The sequence below is a fragment of the Panthera pardus genome, unplaced genomic scaffold (assembly GCF_024362965.1).
Source record: "Panthera pardus isolate Hobbes unplaced genomic scaffold, ASM2436296v1 HiC_scaffold_22, whole genome shotgun sequence".
In the NCBI taxonomy this organism is placed as follows: domain Eukaryota; kingdom Metazoa; phylum Chordata; class Mammalia; order Carnivora; family Felidae; genus Panthera; species Panthera pardus.
This window is the reverse complement of record NW_026526788.1, coordinates 36,576,952-36,595,993: the sequence shown is the minus strand read 5'-3', so window position 1 is coordinate 36,595,993 and position 19,042 is coordinate 36,576,952. Positions and strand designations below refer to the sequence as shown.

Here is a 19,042-nt window from a genome sequence, read left to right as displayed (position 1 = left end):
TCTTTATTCTGTTGGCTCTTGGGTACCAAGATGACAGGTCTTCTGTACGAGGTGGAAGCTTTTTTAAGTCGTAGCCTTCAGCAAAACATCAAATTACCAAATCCAGGGTAACATACTTCTACACAAATGCCTTTCCTGTAGATATATTATACCATATATATTAAATACTTTAGTGTTACACGCTACATTTTATGTGCAATAGAAAGTGATGGTTTGAGGTAGCCTTGGGGGGACTTTTTTTCCACAAGCAGAAAAAGCTAGTGTATACCGTATCAAGTATGGTTTTTACAGGACTTTCTGCCCGAAGGCCTTTGTAAATAAGTAATGATCAACAGATTGGCTGTGGGTTTTTGAAAAGCATGCCTATGTCAGTTTGCATGATGGGGGAGAATTTTCAAAGTGGGTCTTGCTTTCATTGCCTGTTGGAGAGGGACTGAGGGAGCAGTCATCCCGGGCTGGAGCTGTCTGCTCCGTGGTACATCAGAATTGCTAAACGTGGGTCAGGCGGTGAGCCGAAGCTTGCCAAGCTACGGAACTTGGGTTTCTGGTATTGGTGCCTTTGGGCTACCGCAACGGCCACAGCTACTTCTGTACCCACCTGCCCACCGCAGTCTCACTTGCGGCTCAGCTGAAACAGCCTGTCCCATGAGGAGTCAGAAAGTCTCAGACACTCCTTCCTTGCCATGACTTTCTGTGTCCCAAGTGCTCTGGAGACAAAGACAGGGTGCTGAGCCGTCGTTTTCCCTTCACTTCCAGCATGTGCAGTTTCGTTTGGTTGGAATACCTGGCCCTGACAGTGAGGTTGCCAGGACCTGTTTCTGTTATACATCTCTTGTTGACTGAAAAGAGAGAGGGGCTCATGCAGCATCTGGTGGCTTCTCCAGGTCGTCCCACCTCTTCACATACTCCCTTTCTCCTCTGCAGAAGATAGGGCTCCTAGGTCCTATTCCTCATGACCTGAAAAATCCATAAAGGAAGCTAATGACTTATTTGAAGTGAGTTTTTCGACATGAGTTTGCGGCTTGCTTGTTTGAGCGGAATCAATCATTCTGAACGTGGAAAGGTTTTAGTGGCCTATGGGCAGTGATAGGAACAGCTCCAAGAGAAACCGGAGAGCCCAGAATGGGCTAGGATGGGCTTTAATTTACCACTGTGGCTTCTGCAAATAAAACAGGCTCTGCGCGAGGGTTTCTTGCAAACCATCCGCCAGCATGAAATGCTGCCGGGACTCTGCACTGATGGTCTTTGTCTCCCCTTTGTTCTGGTATCAGACATACCCTGGTTTTTCAGTGTCACTTAACTCTCGGCACAGTCATTAGGTGAACAGCTTCGTTTTGTGTGTCTGGATCCTGATGCACTATGTTTTTTAGTCACTGTGACAGACAACAACTCTCGCAGCCAGACTGAACCAAATGGCAACCGTCTGTGCTCCAAGCCAGGCATTCCTGTGTCATGACAGATAACCTTTGGCTTCCCATCCCCCAAAGGAGGAGCGGGCCATGGAGTTTCCCAGATTCTTGTTATTCGCGTTCCTTGTTGGTCTCTTAACATGGAATGATTTAAGGAGTTTCTCCTAGTTTCCCTTTAAAATCAACAAGCACTCATTGTCCACTTGTCTCTGCTACTGAGTCTGTGCCTTGGGAGGAGGGCTGTGTTTCCCTTCCATTGCAAGGCCGTAGAGGGCAAGCATATTGTCTCTAGATAACTAAGTCAAGTGTTCTTAATTTGGGGGTCTCACAGACCCCACAGAACATCAAATGAAAGCTCTCTAGAAAGACTCTCTAGGGGGGAAGAAAAAGGACACTGGGCACCACTTTGACTACAACTGAAGCAGATTCATGGACTGCTTCAATCCCTGCCCAGCTTACAATCATATTCAGTTCTTTCCACAGGCACCTTCACGTAGTTGTATTCACAAATTCTGTTGGATCCTAGGAATATTTCTCCATTGGGTAGGCAGTACAGAGTAAACGTCTGGGCTCTCGCACCATATTCTCAAATGGGACCCAAAAATGCTGTGCATTTCAGCTGTTTCTGTTCCTTTCCTCAGATTAATTCTCACCCAGCAAATGTTTATCGAAGTCTACTGTATTCAAGGCCTAGAATGTCTTTGAGGAGTGAAAAGTAAGACGGGTTAGAGTAGGTCTCTGTCTTCAAAATGATCACAGTTTAATGTAGGAGACAGACAAGCGTGTATGGCAAAATAGAGTAGAAGGAGCTTGGAGATGTACTAGCAGAGGCCGTGAGAACAGAGAGAGATGTCATTACCCCTAGTTTGGGAGGCTGAGGCTGGTTTGTGAAGGAAGGTTTATTAAATCTACCCCTGACTGATGAGGAGAGTTCTCTAGTAATACCAATACCTACCCTTGTTCATTGTACTGGATGCCAGGGATCACCATTCCCAGAGTGTTATGCCTTTGAGCACACTGAGTCCTAACTATAACTCCATGAGTAAGAATTATACTTTCCCCCATTTTACCCATGCAGAAGCTGAGTAACTGAGATGTAAAGTCTAGTGAATCTGGTGAGTCTTACCTAATTAGGAAGATTGAACCCAGGTGGTTTAGCTTCTAAGCCCATATTATGAACTCTTTCACTGTTCTGTCCAATGGAGGAAATAAGGAGAATGCTCGGGCCATTGTAAGAGGCTTGGTGTGGTTGGAGCAAGGGGTCCCTGGGGTGACATAACTGGAGCTGGAAGTATGAGAGTATTCTTGCACCTACTTATGTAAGCCTTTGTCTGTCATAGGCATTGGGAAACCTTTGCAAGTTCTTGAGGAGGCAGTGTTTTGGGAGGATCACTGGTGACATTGTCAGGAGATGTTTAGGACTCTCCATCAGGGCAGCCTTGTGAAGACACACGTTACAGAAATAGAGAGGTGTGAAGGGAAGGCCCAGCCAGCCCCAGCCTCTGCCAAGGTCCTTTGGGTGCCACACCACTCAGGGTCTCCTATAGAATAGTGGAGCAGAAGTGGGCCCCACTCTTCCCAAGAAGGACACACAGCATTCCTGACATCAGTTGATGTTACACCTGCTTCTCCAGGACCTAGGAAACTTGGAGGAGTAAGATAGAGGGGCCATGAGCCATGACGATTCATGTAGGATGTGTTGGATAGACAATTTACCGAAGAGATGGCCCACAGCCAGGCTAGCAAGGATCACTGGCAATACTGAAAACAGAGGAATTGAACAGGTGAGGGGAGTTCATGTCCAGAGACCTAGAAAATATTAGAGATCAGTTTGCTGAATAGGAGGGGAAATATGATTTGAGGAAAACAGATTATCTTCTTGGGCATTTACTGATCATCAACTGAAATAAACTCATCTGCTTGTTAAGGCCCATTTCTCTCTTTCACCTCATACCTTTTATAGGGTCTTTGGTGAGGACTGCCAACTTGAGAGGTTCTCGTAATAGCAAATGGCAAAATTTCCTGAGCCCAGTCCAAGTTGGGGACAGAATGCCACTCTTGCTGTTCTTTGCAACTGGCAGAATGAAGAAGGAAGGCAGGGACAGCTTAGCCAAGTAAATTCACCTCTAAATGCACAAATAGCAAGTGACAGGCCCTCACAGGACTGGAGAAGAAAGAAATAGTGGGGCTCATCATACCAGGGCTTGGGTGGATTTGACACAGGTCTCTGGACAAGTTGCATGTGCAGCAGAGGGTTATTATCCCAACCTCTCGTTTCGAGAGCATCGTGCATGCTCTCCTCTAGGACGGAAGAATCTGTCAGTCCTCCCAGGTTGTCTCCCAGACACAAAGGCAGTAATTTCCTTCTTGCTTTTAGAGTGGTGGCTGCCTACCAAGAGATGACGTATCAGGTGGCAGTAGCTCTTGACTGTTTACTTGTTAGGCAGGGAAAAAGATGTATGTAGATAGATACAGAGAAGTTGAAAGGGACTTTAGTTTTGACAGAGTGGCTAGAGCCTGGCCTGAAGAGCCTGGTTTTGTCAAGGTGGCTCCAGAGATGGCCATCTAGTGGGGGATGGGGGTTGGGTGGGTGGGGGGGAATTGGGGACAGCTGTGTCTCAGGAGAGATGCTCATTACACAGGAGGGCGGGGGCAGTGTTGAAGAATGAGCCAAGGTAGGAGCCAAAAGTCAGTGTCCTTGCAACATAGCAGGAAATAGTATCCACCCAGAAATGAAATACACCCCAGAATGAGGCAGATTATTTATGGTGCTGAACACCCAGCTATGAGCCCTTTTGAGGAGGTCTGCCTGAGACACTCTTCAGCACAGTCAGACACTCACTTGCATGGCCTGTCGTTCTTGAACAGGACTTAGTTACTAACTGCCTTGTTTCTTTCGTGGAGTGGCAGAAAAAATGAAAAGAAAGGAGACTAGAAAACTGACTTTTAAGCGTACTTCACAAGAACTAATATTTCATTTGCCTTTTTCTGTTTGCTTATTCGCTGATTAGCTCATGGGAGTGGAAGTCAACAACAGAGAGAATATGAGTGTGGCATCCATGTTGGGAACCCCATCAAGTGACACAACAGTTCAGGTTCCAGAGAGTCACAGAGAGGCAGGGTGGGCAACCTGGATGTGTTTTTGTCATCAGTCCTGTAATTATCCATGTAGATAAGAGGTCCAGGACTAGGGTGAGCCATATGAAGTGCCTCCTTAAATTCCGCACCTAGACACTTTGCTTGCATTGCTCTGTCCCTGGCCTTGCTGGATAGAACCATAGCCTTTTAGTCGGTATGCTGCAAACAGTTGCTATCTCTGGTAGGACTGACTCAAACCATATAGTTTCTCCATCTGGGCAACACTTTATAGCAATGGTTCTCAAACTTAGGCATGCATCAGAATCATCTACAGCATCTTGGTAAAACAGCTTGATTCAGTAGGTCTGGCTGGGCTTGAGAATTTGCATTTCTCTCCAGCTCTCAGGTGATGCTGATGCAGCTGGTATGAGAACCACTGCCTCCGTAAGTCAGAACAGTGAAAGAAACCTGATGTCATAGGGGCTCTCCTTACAGAAGTGTTCAGACTTGACAGTGGAGCACTGAATAGTTGCTTCGTTCAGAACACCTGTCTTGACCACCACTGGCGATCAAACATGAGTCCTCCCTGCTGATCAGCTACAGCATCTGGATCCAGGAACACTCCAGACAGCGGGGCCAGTTAAAGTCCCGTTTTCAGAGTCTCCCTTTAGATCAAGATGCCCTGTTTCAAATATAGTCCTTGAAAAGCGAAAAACAGTGCAAGAGCCTTGGTTGTTCCCACAGCAAACTGTCTCAAGATATCAAAGGTGAGTAAACTGTCACTGGGCACATTTTCTGGTCTCCCTAAAAGTTCTGGTGAGTTTGCATTGACTGGCTTAAGAGTCAAGGAATTAGAGTCAGACTAGAGATCATTCATCAGTTCCTCTTGTTGGTTGGTTGTTTATTAAGCATCTGCTGTGTCCTCTGCTGGGTTCTGGAAATTTGCTAAAGAGTAAAATAGGAGTTCCTTGCCCTCAGGAAGCTCCTTATCTAATGGATGAGACAAAAATGCAAATTATTATCTCTGAAGGAGCATCTCTCACTTCTATAGGAACTCCTAGGAAGGGAAAACAACTGTCTCTGGTTATGGAGGAGGGAAGCTTCAGGGGGAACATATGAGACAAACTGTGAGGCCTCAAAAATTTCCCAACAGATCCACAATGGCACTTGACATTGATAGATCCACCCCACAGAATTAGTTTTTGCCACCGGGACAAGAAGCCTGCAGAGGGCTGAAAAATTCTCTCACGTTTTATCCAGCCTCTGATCTCCCAGGGAGACCACTGCAGGGTGGGGCCTCAGCCTACATGGGATGCGTGGAATGACGAGAGAGCCTCTATGAGATGATAAATGAAGCCCCAAAGCTCAAGCAAGTAAAGGGTACAATTCAGAAACCATATTACCGGGCACCTGGGTGGCTCAGTTGGTTAAGCATCTAACTCTTGATATCAGGGTCCTGAGTTCAAGCTCTGAGCTGGGCTCCAGCTTGAACCTACTTAAAAAAAAGAACGAAGAGCATGTTGTAACTTTCCTTTTTCACCCCCCTCCTTTTGTGTGTGTGTGTGTGTGTGTGTGTGTGTGTGTGTGTGTGTGTGTTTTGGTTTGTTTACTTATACTTTAATGTACATTTCTGAAGGCCAGTGTTGAACCCACTGCCACAGAAAAACTGGGATTTGCTGTATTTGCCTGGAAGGGGAACTGTGCTCTTTAAAATATAATACCGGCTTCCTCACAGCAGGTTTGCTAGAAAAGGGATTTGTGGTTTTGCTTTAGGCACTTGTCTTCCAGGCAAGCTTTTTGTGTTTCTGCTGTAGCAGGGCATTTAGTTCACTTCCTCAGATTAATTGATGGCAAGTGGCATTCCTCGCTCTGCAAACCCTCAAAACAATGATCTTTTATTCTTTATTTGAAGTCAGGCATACTTAATTTCTAGCTGTGGACTTTGGAGGTGTGAGCTAAGATTCAAGAAGCATAGATATGAAAAATTTAACTCACTGGAGCTCCTTGGTTGCTATAAAAATGAGGGTATTCCTGCACAGAGCCTTCAGATACCGGGACAAGGCAAAAGCTTCCCAGGCTTAATCGATTATTGAGGCTCTCCTTAGCACGTTGTCCTGACAAAGGCTCTTGGGGCAATTTCGTACTGATTATTCACACAAGCTGTGCATTTCATGAATGCCCGCCATGCTGGTCTGCCTGTCTTTGCAGCTCAGGGCACTGTACTTCAGGGCTCTGCAATGGAGAAGGAACAAGATCCAGCTGCCTCCTGTAAGTGGGAGGGGGTGGAACGGGGCCAAGTGGCATTGGCTTCCGGTCAAGACCTGTCTGTTCAAACCTTGCCTCTCCTCTCTCTGGCTGAGCCACGTTAGCCATGTTACTTATCCAGTCTCTTTCCCAGGCACACAAATGTGTAGTCACAGCAGAAATTACATGCAAGTGTTACCTTGATGAGTAAATCATAAAAGGTAGGTAAAAATTTCAGCCCTGCAACATTTGTAACAATTCAACTCACAGTGGCTAGCCACTCATAGTAGCAACAGTAGTAGAAATAATTGTAGTAACTCTGCATTTGTATTATTGAAGTGCTCTACCTTTACTGTCTCCTTTCAGAAGAGCTACAAAGAAATGGGTGGGTTGTTAGCAGAGTATAAAGAATGATAATAATAATGGTAGTTAGCACTTCTTAAAGGAAAGCTCTGTGTCAGGTTCTATGCTAAGCGCATGACAGGACTTTACTCATGGAGTCCTCAAGTGGAATCCATTAAGTCATGATGGTGATTAACACTCATTTTACAGATGAAGACATTGAGGCAAAGCACAATGTAACAAGTGGTAGATAAGCCAAGATGTGGAGCCACTGTGCCATATCATCACTAAGGAAATAGTGGTTTCCTGCCCTCAGTGATCCACCCCCAAAATGTACCCTTTGGAGAACGACTCTTGGTTCAGATGAATACATTAACTAGCTGGTGCACAGGCTTCCTTTTTCTTTTGAGCTGGGTTGTCATAGGTATTGATCCAAAAATGTGGATACAAGTTAAAGACTAGAGAGAAGTTCCCTCTTAGATCTAATTATACACGTGTGTTGGGGTGAGGTGGTGCTGAGGAGGGAAGGGACATGGCCCAAACTCTTTGAATAAGATATTGTGTATTTCTGGTATAGTTCCACGTATTCCTAAACTGGTGGCAGGATGCTTTTCTCCATGAAGTGAATAGGTGAGACTGAAGCACAAGAAGGGCAGCTGGGGTTCCTTCTAGGGACTGATATCTGATACTTCATGCCCCTTTTTCAAGGTGGACTCTTGTATGAGTTTCCTAAGGCTCTGCCATGTATTCTTGTGGTCTTAAGTAAGATATTTGCTATTGTTGTCTTAAGCAACAGAAATTGATTTTCTCATAGTTCTGGATTTTGAAAGTGCAAGATCAAGGTGTCAGTAGGGTTGGTTCCTTCTGAGTAGGAGAAGGAAGACTCTGTTCCAGGGCTCTCTCCTTGGTTTCTAGATGTCTGTCTTACACCACTATCTTCACATGTCACATGTCTTCCCTCTGCACATGTCCATGTCTAAATCTCCTCTTCTTATAAATTAAGCAGCCATATTCAACTAGGGCCCATCCTAATGGCCTCACTTTAATTTAATTACTTATTTAAAGGCCATATTGTACAATATAGTGACATCCTGAGGTACTGAGAGTTTACAGACTTTGTAAACTCAGTGTACAGACCTTGTGGGGGACAAAATTATGCCCATTTAACAACTCTGCAGCAGATAGACCTCACCTCACGGCATTCCTGTTATCCTAAAATAAAGCATGTACATGGCTCAGTGGTAAATGACAAATGAGCCTTGAATCAATTATGGTGCATTTTATGGGAGTCGAGATTACTTTGTGAGTTGGGCAAATGTATAAAATAATTAAGATAGGAAAGACAATATCTAGTATTGCCCTTGATTCCAACTAAGTGGTCACTGAGGAATTGTCTGAGGACATTTGAATGGGTTCTCTTAATCATTTTGTGAATCAGTGATGCTGGGATGCTTTGTTCAGAGAGGTTTCTGGTGGTCTTCCTTTCTGTGTACAACAAACTGCCAGGTTCTTCTCCTGGGCCTCCTCTGACCATGGCACTGTTGGTTGTTGTGCTCAGTGGCAAATGCTTGAACTTTCTTTTGTTTGTATAAGCTCCATCAATCTCAGTTTAGCAGCACATGTTCCTGTAGCCAACTGGCTCTTCACTGTTCACCTATGTCAGAGACCTCTCAGGAGTTCAAGTCAACCTAAGCCACTTGAAGTTACTACAGGAACAGACATGGTAAAGAAATTTATCCTGTCTGGCTCAAAGTTGTTATGGATGCTCGTGTTGCTGGAATGAATCATATTCCTCCCAGATGGAAAAACAGTTATGGTCCTTCATGGAACTCTAGAGTGATCAGTCTTAATTCTTCCTATCTCTCATCTTTGCTCCAACAACAACCTTTCTTCAGTTATTTAGTGCCTTCTGGCTTTTTGATGTCCGGCAGTGGCCAAGTATTTCAGAATCCTAGCCTTGTCTTCCTCAGTGAGAGAACAGTGCTTCAAACCTTGAGAGTCTTCTAGGTTCACCCAATGTTTTGAATGAAATCTCTATATCCCAGCTTTTCTGGAATGTCTCAAGTGATGAGAAATCCACTGCCTTGGGACACAACTCATGTCATTTTTTTTTTAAAACCTTCCATTTTTATAACATTCTTTGTGTTTGGAAACTTGATTTTTGTTCTATTGAAATTCCACACATGGTTCGTCGCCTGTTCTGAATCAGTTGTACACAATCAGTGGATTCCATCTTCCATTCGATGACCACCGTTGCACATCAGAAGACAGCTACTGTATGGGGCGCCTGGGTGACTCAGCCAGTTGGGCATCCAGCTTCGGCTCAGGTCATGATCTCACAGCTTGTGAGTTCGAGCCCCACGTCGGGCTCTGGGCTGACAGCTCGGAGCCTGGAGCCTGCTTCGGATTCTGTGTCCCTCTCTCACTGTGCCCCTCACCCGCTCATCTCTGTCTCTCTCTCTCAAGAATAAATAAAACATTTTTTAAAAATTAAAAAAAAAAAAGACAGCTAATGTGCCTGGCCTGAGTCTTCTATACCTCAGGTTGGGCCACTACCACAGCCAACATCTTCAACCGTGGTTGGGGGTGCCATGTGTGGGCTCATTTGGGCCTCAGTTCTCTGAGCAGGTTCTAATGGCTGCTAGTGGATCAACACTAAAATATGCTTAGATTGCTCCTCACCTTTCAGGGCTCAGATAAAATGTTACCTTCTCTGGGAAGCCTTCCTTAATGTTTCTCAAATACCAGGCAATTAACAGCTTCTTTCTTGGTATTTTCATACCACCTTGCATGATATGACACTCATCACGGTGTATCACAACTATTGATTGACATTTTCTCTTTCTTGCTGTATTATGACCCTCCTTTTGACTAGGGACTGTGTCTTCATCATTAGGATATCTCCCATTCATGAATCAAAATAGAAAATTTATGTTTATTGGTTGTTTGACGATTTAAGAAATCAAAGTTTGAATTCCAGGTACCCCGCTGGCCAGAAAAGAAAATATCTTTGTTTGAGGAGATTTTTAATGTTCTTCAGATAAAACTTTTTGAGGAATATCTTGGATGATACATTTAAGTTATCCAGGCCAGGGTGAGAGGTGTGTAGGGAGTACCTACTGCAACAAGGCATACCACTGAGACTTCTCTGATGCTTCTAGATATTCCAGTGCCAATCATGATTCACAACCCTAGTGTCAAACTGCACCTGAAACTAATATAAAATTGTATATCAACTCTATTTCAAGAATAAATAGGATTTTTTTTGAAAAATTATACCTGCTTTCTCCAAACCCTAGCCCCAGTTTAATGAGGCTTGACATTAAAAAACTATCTTTTTGGGGCGCCTGGTTGGCTCAGTAGGTTAAGTGTTCGACTTCAGCTCAGGTCATGATCTCACAGCCCGTGAGTTCGAGCCCCGTGTCAGGCTCTGTGCTGACAGCTCAGAGCCTGGAGCCTGCTTTGGATTCTGTGTCTCCCTCTCTCTCTGCCCCTCCCCCGCTCATGCTCTGTCACTCTCACTCTCAAAAATGAATAAATGTTAAGAAAAAATAAAAAGAAAACAAAAGGCTGTCTTTTTTCTTCTTATTGAGGGACGACTGATCATCAGCCTTGTTTATTTACTTTTCTAAGATGAAAGTTGGAGGCCTTTGTGACCAAAGAATGATTCTTTCCCAAAAAGGTAGGGAACCCGAATGTATGTTCTTCCACCCAAGACACATATTTTCTAGAAGGAATTTTGGCCAGCTTGCTATATCATTTGCTTGCTTGCAGATTTTATGTAAATATTGTCCTGGCTGTCTTTTAAATCCTGAATACATTAGGGGCAGTACTCAGACCTTCTTGAGATAATACTTCCTCTCTAACCAATAAACTGGGCAAGAGAATTTGAACCTAGTTCTATTTCTCTGAGGTAAATTTATTAAGATCCTCTTGCAAAATATGTTCTTCTAGGGCTGGGAAGAGTTCATTCTGTTCATTTTCTTAAATCTCTTCTCTTTGGTGGTTTCTATCCACCTACCTATCCCAGATGGTATCTACAACAACTATTGAAGATTCTTCAAGGATAAAAAAAATCAAAAGTCGCTCTTGCCCTGATCTGTGACCAGTTCTTAAGAGAAACTGCCATTTTATTTTAGCAGTTTTGACCGAGTTCAGTATTTGAAAGGTGGCCTGGTAGTTTACAACACCTTAAGACCTCCCAACAGCTCAGCTACTGAGACGCTATTCCAAGGTGGAGTGTTTTTCCCCTTTGAAGATTAGATATGACAGTTCCTATAGTAATCCAGCATGTTTGTTGAAGGTAACTTTGCAGGATTGCCTCACAGGGTATTTGTCATTTGGTATAGACTAAAAGCAAATTCTCAGGAATAAATAAATGCAGCGAGAATTTTCCCATCTTGAGTGAGGGTGGAAGGAATATTGAAGGGAGGGGAATCACAATAGATATCTTGAAAGATTAATTCTAGGTCTGTGGACCATTCCTGTCCCACTCTGTGTAGTGGATATATAAGTGAGAAGCATCAGAGAAATTTCAGAGGGAGAAATACTGAAAACTCAATAAAGATTACCCTTGGATGCTTGAAATAGATAACTTAAAAGGTAAAATCACTTGATAGTAAGTTTTTGGAATTTGAACCTATTTATATTTTCTGTCTTAAATTGGCAGTGTTATTAGGGAAGATAGTTCCCCTGCAATGAGAGCTAGGTATTCCTGGAACATTGTCCCAATTATATGCGGTCAATGTTGTAGAAACCCAAATGACCTCCCCCCAAATGGGAATATGAAATCACTATCACAGATGGAACCTGGCAATGGACATAGTCCAAGCTGTAGGAGTATATTTCTTATGCTGTAAGCCTGTTAGACCTGCCTGATTTTATTATAATTCCTAAGGTTGTTGGCGAAGATCTGCCAACCCAGTGGAGGGGAAGTCTCTAGAGCAGCATCTTCCCTTTCCACCAGTAAACAAGGCAAGAGAGCGAATTCAAGACAAGTTTATTAAGATGCACCTGAGCGTGAGCTCCCATCCAAGGAATGCTGCAGCAGGGAGGCGAAGTGGGGGTGGGGGAGACCGTCATTGGACCGTTAGTGCAAATACAGTTGTCACGGCAAGGAGAGAGGGTGTTGTTTAGTATTGAAATCATGTATTCCAGATGTGGGCATTTGGTAGTCAATCTGCTCTGAAGTGACATGCTGCTGAATCTTTAAAGGGCTTCAGCCGGGGAGAGCAAAATCTGATTGGGCAAATTGCTAAAATATTTAAAGTGCAGCCTGTTAAAGCTTTTACTGCGAAGAGCATCACGTCAGAAGTTGTAGTCAGAAAGAGCAAGTAATTGGCTTTCCATCCTCATGCCAGTCAGTCAGCATGAGGCTCTATTCCTATTCCTTCCTCTTCATTGCCAATGCTAATAACAACCCTTTGGTGTGAGTGCGTGCATGTGCGTGTGCGTGTGTGTGTGTGTGTGCATGCGTGCGGTCACTGGGGAGATTGGATAGCTGGTAAAATGAGAATAGGAGGGAGGGATATCCATGAAAAGGAGGCTAAATCCACAGAATGACGTGAAGGCCATTTTAGAGAAATAGGAACAGGAGGGGAAGGTAGAATTATTAGCTGATAAAGGTCACCTGCATTTCCAAGTGGCGATGGCAGTTGGGGTAGTTGTCTTTCAAAGAATGGGTTCTGTAAGCAAAAGAATGGCCTTCAGTGACAGCCACTTCCTGTGCATCTTTCAACTCCTCTGAGATCTAACTCAGGGGGCACTTTCCATTTATAATTTATTACATTTTCCACTTAGGTTTTCTTGTCCTTTTCTCCCCAGGCATGACCCCTTGTTAATTCCTGGCAATGATCAGATTGACAACATGGACTCTAACGTGAAGAAGTATGATTCTACCGGCATGTTTCACTGGTGCGCACCCAAGGAGATAGAGAAAGTCATCCTGGTGAGTGACGGGCCACAGAATCCATGCTGTTCACTTCTGTCCCAAACTACATTTGCCAGGAATGGGTTTCCCTAACTGGATGTTGGGAAGATACAGTCCCTGGTCCTAATTATTTTTGATAATTAAAATTAGGGACACATCAAAGCAACTAGAACCCTCATCAGAATATGAACCAAGGATGGAATTTTAAATCTCTGAATATTTATTGGCTCATCATGATAGGGGATGGTCATGTGCTGTGTGAAAGGCATCATGGGAGGCAGTAGGTACTGTCATCCCTACGAATGTGGCTCTGCTTGGCTTCTTTACACCTTAGTTGTCTTTTATCTAAGAAGGTGAGATGAGATTGACCCTAATCCCTAGGGTTGTACTGAAGAGTAAAACCCACATGGGACTCAATAGTTACTTACTATTATTATCATTATTATTATGAAATGCCATGAGGAAATGTGAATGCTACCAATATAAGAAACAATGTTATTTGTTTATAACAACATCTTGCATTCTTCTAGGTAATAGCCTTGCGTATTTGGGATCCTGCCTAACGCATGATGCAAAATGCATTTGGCGATGATGACAACGATGACCCATGCATGGGTCTATCTCGGGGAGGTGGGAGCTCAGAGCCCTGTTTTGTGGTTGTGTCATCTCGGCAGCAGCAGTGGGCTTTTTCTGGTCTGTCCTAAGAATGTCAGCCTAGAGAACAATCCATCTACTCTCCAGACTTGTCTTGTTAACAGCTTTAGGTTTGAATGCCCACACCAGCTTCCCTACAGTTCATTGTCTTGCTAATCCATGAAAAATGGATTAATAGGAAGGTCAGGTGGAAGGGTTCTTTCTCTTTTTCGCCTTCTCATTGCAGATCACTGTGCCCTGCTTCTTTATGTCAGCGGGGAAAATCCTATCATTTCTGATGTCATGGCCACCCTTCTTAGAAAAGGAGTCCCTCAGAATGGCTTTGTACTCTAATCCACCAGACTTCCCTGCGTTTTATTGGAATGTGTGTATATGTGTGTTTTCTCAGTTTAATTATAATCAAGCAATTAAGAGCCAATACAGGGTTGTGCTAGAGACTGTCTTGGAGGTGTGAAAGTCACAGACAAAAGCACAGAAAGTCAGAATTCTCAACAAACAGCAATTGTCCAATTTACCAGGAGCGCAAATGGTTCTAATCACAAAGGTGCTCTGTGTATTTACATCCTGTTGTATTCACTGCACTTTTGCCCTCGTGAACCAAACTCAGAGTGGCACTACCCATCTGTGGCAGGTAAAAGGGCTTGGTGCTCTATCTGGAATCCGGGGTCTTAATGGCTTGCCTATATTCCTGAAGAGCGTATGGCTAGTTGACATCCAAACTGAGTTCCCTTCTGGCATGAAAGAGTTTAGGGAAGTGAGTTACTACCTGTCATCTGAAAAATAACATCATTTAACAAAACATTTTTAACAGGCCATTTATGTGCTAGGCACTGCTCTTGTTGCTGGGGGTACAGTCCCTGACTAGCTGATGTTCTAGTGGGGCAAAGAGAAGATCTCCAGGTAGATGATGAGTATAGAAAAACATTTCAGATACTGCTACAGTGCTATGAAGACAATCAAGCAGGGCCATGGGCTAGAAAGGGACTGGGAGGTGCTAGTTAGTGTGGTCCAAGAAGCCCTCTCCAAAGTCACACTGGAGCAGAGATGAGCATACTCAGAAGAGCCAGCTGTGTGAAGATGCTTTGGGGTTGCATGTACCCACTGGATGCAGGACACTAACTGCTCTGGGGGTTAGAAAATATGAAATGGCCTCAATCTTGAGGAAATGATCATTTAATTAGAAGATGTAAAATGTAACCATGGAACAATATATTTAAAGCTGTGTTATGAGGCACAAGATTCAAATCTAGGGGAGAAGGACTAGGATGTATCTAAGTGGCCAGAGAAGTCTTATTGGGTGCACGCAGATTGTGCTTTGAAGGGGTTAAGGCGATGAAGGCCCAGACTGGGTTAAGCCTTCAAGGATGTGTAAGAAGCACAAGATGTGCATGTGAGTTGCTGTACTGGGTCTTAAATCTGGCAAAATCAGACTCTCCAGGAACTGGGGTCTTGACAAGATTCTGTGGGTCATGTTACTGTGGCCAATCTAAAGATTGGTATTTTGGTCCCCAGAGCTAAGCTTCTGTGGTCAGCCACTTTGCTAGATGGTGCCTTCCTCACCTCCCAGTGACTTCCTCAACTCCCCAGATTTCCAGCCCCCACTCTGAACCCAGGTTGTATTCCTGAGGCTCACTGAAGAGAGCTAGACTCCCAGGTGACCTGACCAATTAAAAGTAATTAGAAACCCCATCACAGCATGTTACAGACTCACTGATGCTCTGTTGGTGGTACCCAGGCACTCACACTTCCAAGCAGCCAAGGTAACTAACTCCAGGTCTTGTCCATGAAGCGGTGATGTGGGATGTGACTTCCCAGTGGGTCCTTCTTGGTCACCATTTATAAGACATTTCTTACAGCCCCTGTCGTAGGTATAACTGTATTATCACAGAGGGAAACCGATAATGGTGACAGCCCCTGCTTTATTGTAACGATCAGGGAGTGAAAGCTAGCTTCTTCTTCTCCTTGGGGGTTACTGTAATAACCCTGACATTGTCGTGAATTGCAATATTGGCATTTAGACAATCAATACACTGGTCAATTCTAGGGATTAAATCAAGCAGAGTTTGATATGTGCAGTGGACATTAATATGCCTCCCCCAAAGCATTGTGAGCCACATGGGACCATCCAGGCATGCAGTGAGTGGAGAGGGAGCAAGCAAGGCAAGAATAGGAGGCATTGGACCAGAAGGAGAAGCAGAGGAAGGCCCACTAACTGGCCTCCTGCGTTATTCTCTTCACTAACACAGTGAGCAAAGGGGCAGCAGTGGCTAACCATTTGTGTGGGAAGCTGGGGTCCTCCTCTCACTGGAGCGATTTTATTCGTTTATTTGTCTCCTTTGTAGATCCAAACCTAGGGTTGGGAGAAGACATGGGCTTGTTTCTCTGGCTGACCTTTCTCTAGATCCTTTTAATTGTTATTTGGGAATAGTCTTGTGACTAAAGTAATAGTCTGATGACTTTCACAGGTGGGCCGCTCCAGGCAGTCCCTGGAAAACTCAAGGCAGCAGTAGACAGGGGTCAGCAAACTCTTTCTGCAAAGGATCATATAATAAATAATTTAGGTCTTGCTGGCCATACGCTCTATGTCACAGCTAATCAGCTCTGCCATTGCAATGCAAAAGCAGCCATAGACAATACCTAAATGAGTAAGATTGGCTGAGTTGCAATAAAATTTTATTGGAATTTAAATTTTATATAATTGTCCCATATTATGAAATCTTCATTTTTATTTTTTTTGCAACCATTTTAAAATGTAAAAACCAATCTTGGCTCACCAGCCATGGCCATACCAAAGCAGGTTGTAGACCAGATTTAGCCTATGAACCATAATTTGCCAGCCCCTGGCTGAGGATGTGATGTTCTACCTGTTGATGTGATAACGTAGTGTGAAATCCCTTTGATGAGTCTGGAACTCAAAACTGAAAATTCTCAAGCTGAGACTAGCATAGGATCTGACCAATTTAATATCAATTCAGCAAGAGAGACAGCAAAGACAACTCCTTTTATCAAAAATTTCATGTGAACTAAGACTTCTCTTTTTAAACAACATAAATATTACTATTCTCTCATATTTCCCTCCACCTAAAAATCATCAGGAAAGACCACCTGCTCATATGTATGATGGTATAACTTTCTTAAATCTTGTGACAAAGAAGGTCAGGTTATGTGTGGGTATATGTTTACATATATTTGTGACCCCAGTATAATGCACACACACATACTCAAATTGTAAGTTTATGTGGCATACATGTAACATTGATGAAATAAAAATAATAACACAGTGTAAGCACTCAGCAAATGTCTATCTTTATGAAAGTATTTTTTTAAATACTTACCAAAACACTGTGAGGTCTTTTCTCCAATGCTGGTGCGCTTTTCCATGTTGCAGACTCGAAGTGAAGCCGCCATGACCGTCCTGAGCGGCCACGTCGTGGTCTGCATCTTTGGTGATGTCAGCTCAGCCCTGATTGGCCTCCGGAACCTGGTGATGCCACTCCGTGCCAGCAACTTTCATTACCACGAGCTCAAGCACATCGTGTTTGTGGGCTCCATTGAGTACCTCAAGCGGGAATGGGAGACGCTTCATAACTTTCCCAAAGTGTCCATATTGCCTGTAAGTCCAAGGTCACATTATCGATGCTTTTTCCTTCTTTTCATTCACAAAAGAAAATCCCAGGTGGATATAGTAGCTGTAGCTTTGATCATGCCTCCGCTTCTTCATCCGGTTATGGGCCTGAGGACTCAGCCCTTCCCTTATGCTCTGTCTAGGAATATCTAAACCCTGGGAGACCTTATTAAAAGGAATTTGCAGCCAAGTTCAGCTGCTCATCAAGCATGAAGTTTAGCTGATACCAAATGTATTAACCATATCGATGTCTATACACTCTCTCTCTGTCTTGCCTACCCAAACCTAGTGCTTTGAGATATTATAATGCTTATAGCAGAATTTACTTATGGAACTATTTTTAGCATTTTATTTATGATATTATTAATGCTTCTGTGAATCTTGGTCATATTGCTTTCTGTTTTTAACTAAGTGGATTTAACAGAGTTCTTTCTTTATTTCTGTTGTATGGAAGGCCAGCCCCTTCCTCTGGCCACTCCCTGCCTCCCATTCATGTAGAAGCCTAGCAATATTTTCACAGGCTTGTATGTGTACGCACACATATGTGCATGTGATATTCTTGATTGAAAAATATGCTAGGGCCCAAATCTAAAAGGAACGGTTTGAGACTCGACAATTTAGTGTAAAGATGCAGGATACATGATCTAGGAGGCACGTAATTATTTCCTGATCATTAATCAATATATTTTTCATAAACTTTTAAACAATTCTAGATTTAGGAAACTAGTAAGCTGATTTAGTAAACACATGTAGTTAAAAATAATCACCTGAAGAAAAACAAATAGTCATACACATAGAAGAGCATAAGCAGATATATACCTTGCTAATTTCAGTCATGTTAGATTTGATTATGTATTTCCACAATTATTTTTGTACATGTGCTTTTACACATGGTCCCTTGGAACACATGGACTGGGTCTAAAAGTGTTTTGTAAAGAGCTTATTATTTTGCTGGGCTGTGTGTGTGTGTGTGCACGCACATGTGTATGTGTATGTGCATGTGTGCACATGCACACAAGTGTGCATTCTGTATGTATGGGTGTTGGGTGTATGGGTAATGTTTGGTGTGTGTGTGTGTGTGTGTGTGCATTCTGTGTGTGTATATGTGTGTGTCTCCTGTGTGCCCTTGTATACATGCACTCACCTGTTGGCCTACATATGAATGAGCTCTCATATTTGCTGGTCCTTTTTAAACCCTCCAAAATTTAACACACTCAAGCACAGCATATTGTACAAATGGGCCTTCCTCTATGTCTTCACATATTTCATTGTTTAAACAGTGCCCCACGTATGGAGTCAGTCCAGAGAAACATGGTATTTCTATATATGTCATCGGTATTTCTTGAGTTTTGAAATCGTGTGTATACAACTATGCAGGGATTGTCTTATATCACAATTACTGCTGGATTCCCTACAAGGTGAAAATTAAAAGAATATGAATGTAGGCAATTGAGGCTTATGCACTGGCAAAATGATTCAGGAAGTTGGTCAGACTTACTTTGTACCAAGTGATCCCTGGAAAAGAGGGATTCTTCTCCTCTCAGAAGATACTGCTCCAGAGGCTGGAATTAGTAGCTTCCCAGCCCCAAAGCACTAAATGCCTCTTGCTCCATAATGCCACTTTGCAGCAGTATTTTGGGGCCTGAGAGCAGAATCATGTCTCTCACTGAGGCTTCAAAGGGGGTTGATGGTCTCAATCTGAGCGGCCAAGTTCCATCATCCCAAAGCCCCTTCTCCAGGAAGGAGAATGGGAGGAAGGCA

General features: G+C 43.5%; 1 protein-coding gene across 33 annotated transcripts in view; it reads left to right on the top strand.

Moving 5' to 3' along the window:
* Positions 1-19,042, top strand: part of KCNMA1 (potassium calcium-activated channel subfamily M alpha 1) — a 722,982-nt gene that overhangs the window by 632,793 nt on the left and 71,147 nt on the right. For all 33 annotated transcript variants that reach the window (XM_053909597.1, XM_053909605.1, XM_053909598.1 and 30 more), the window contains 2 exons: positions 12,897-13,020; positions 17,045-17,269. In XM_053909597.1, coding sequence (XP_053765572.1) covers positions 12,897-13,020; positions 17,045-17,269 — 349 coding nt within the window. The remainder of the gene's footprint in view (positions 1-12,896; positions 13,021-17,044; positions 17,270-19,042) is intronic.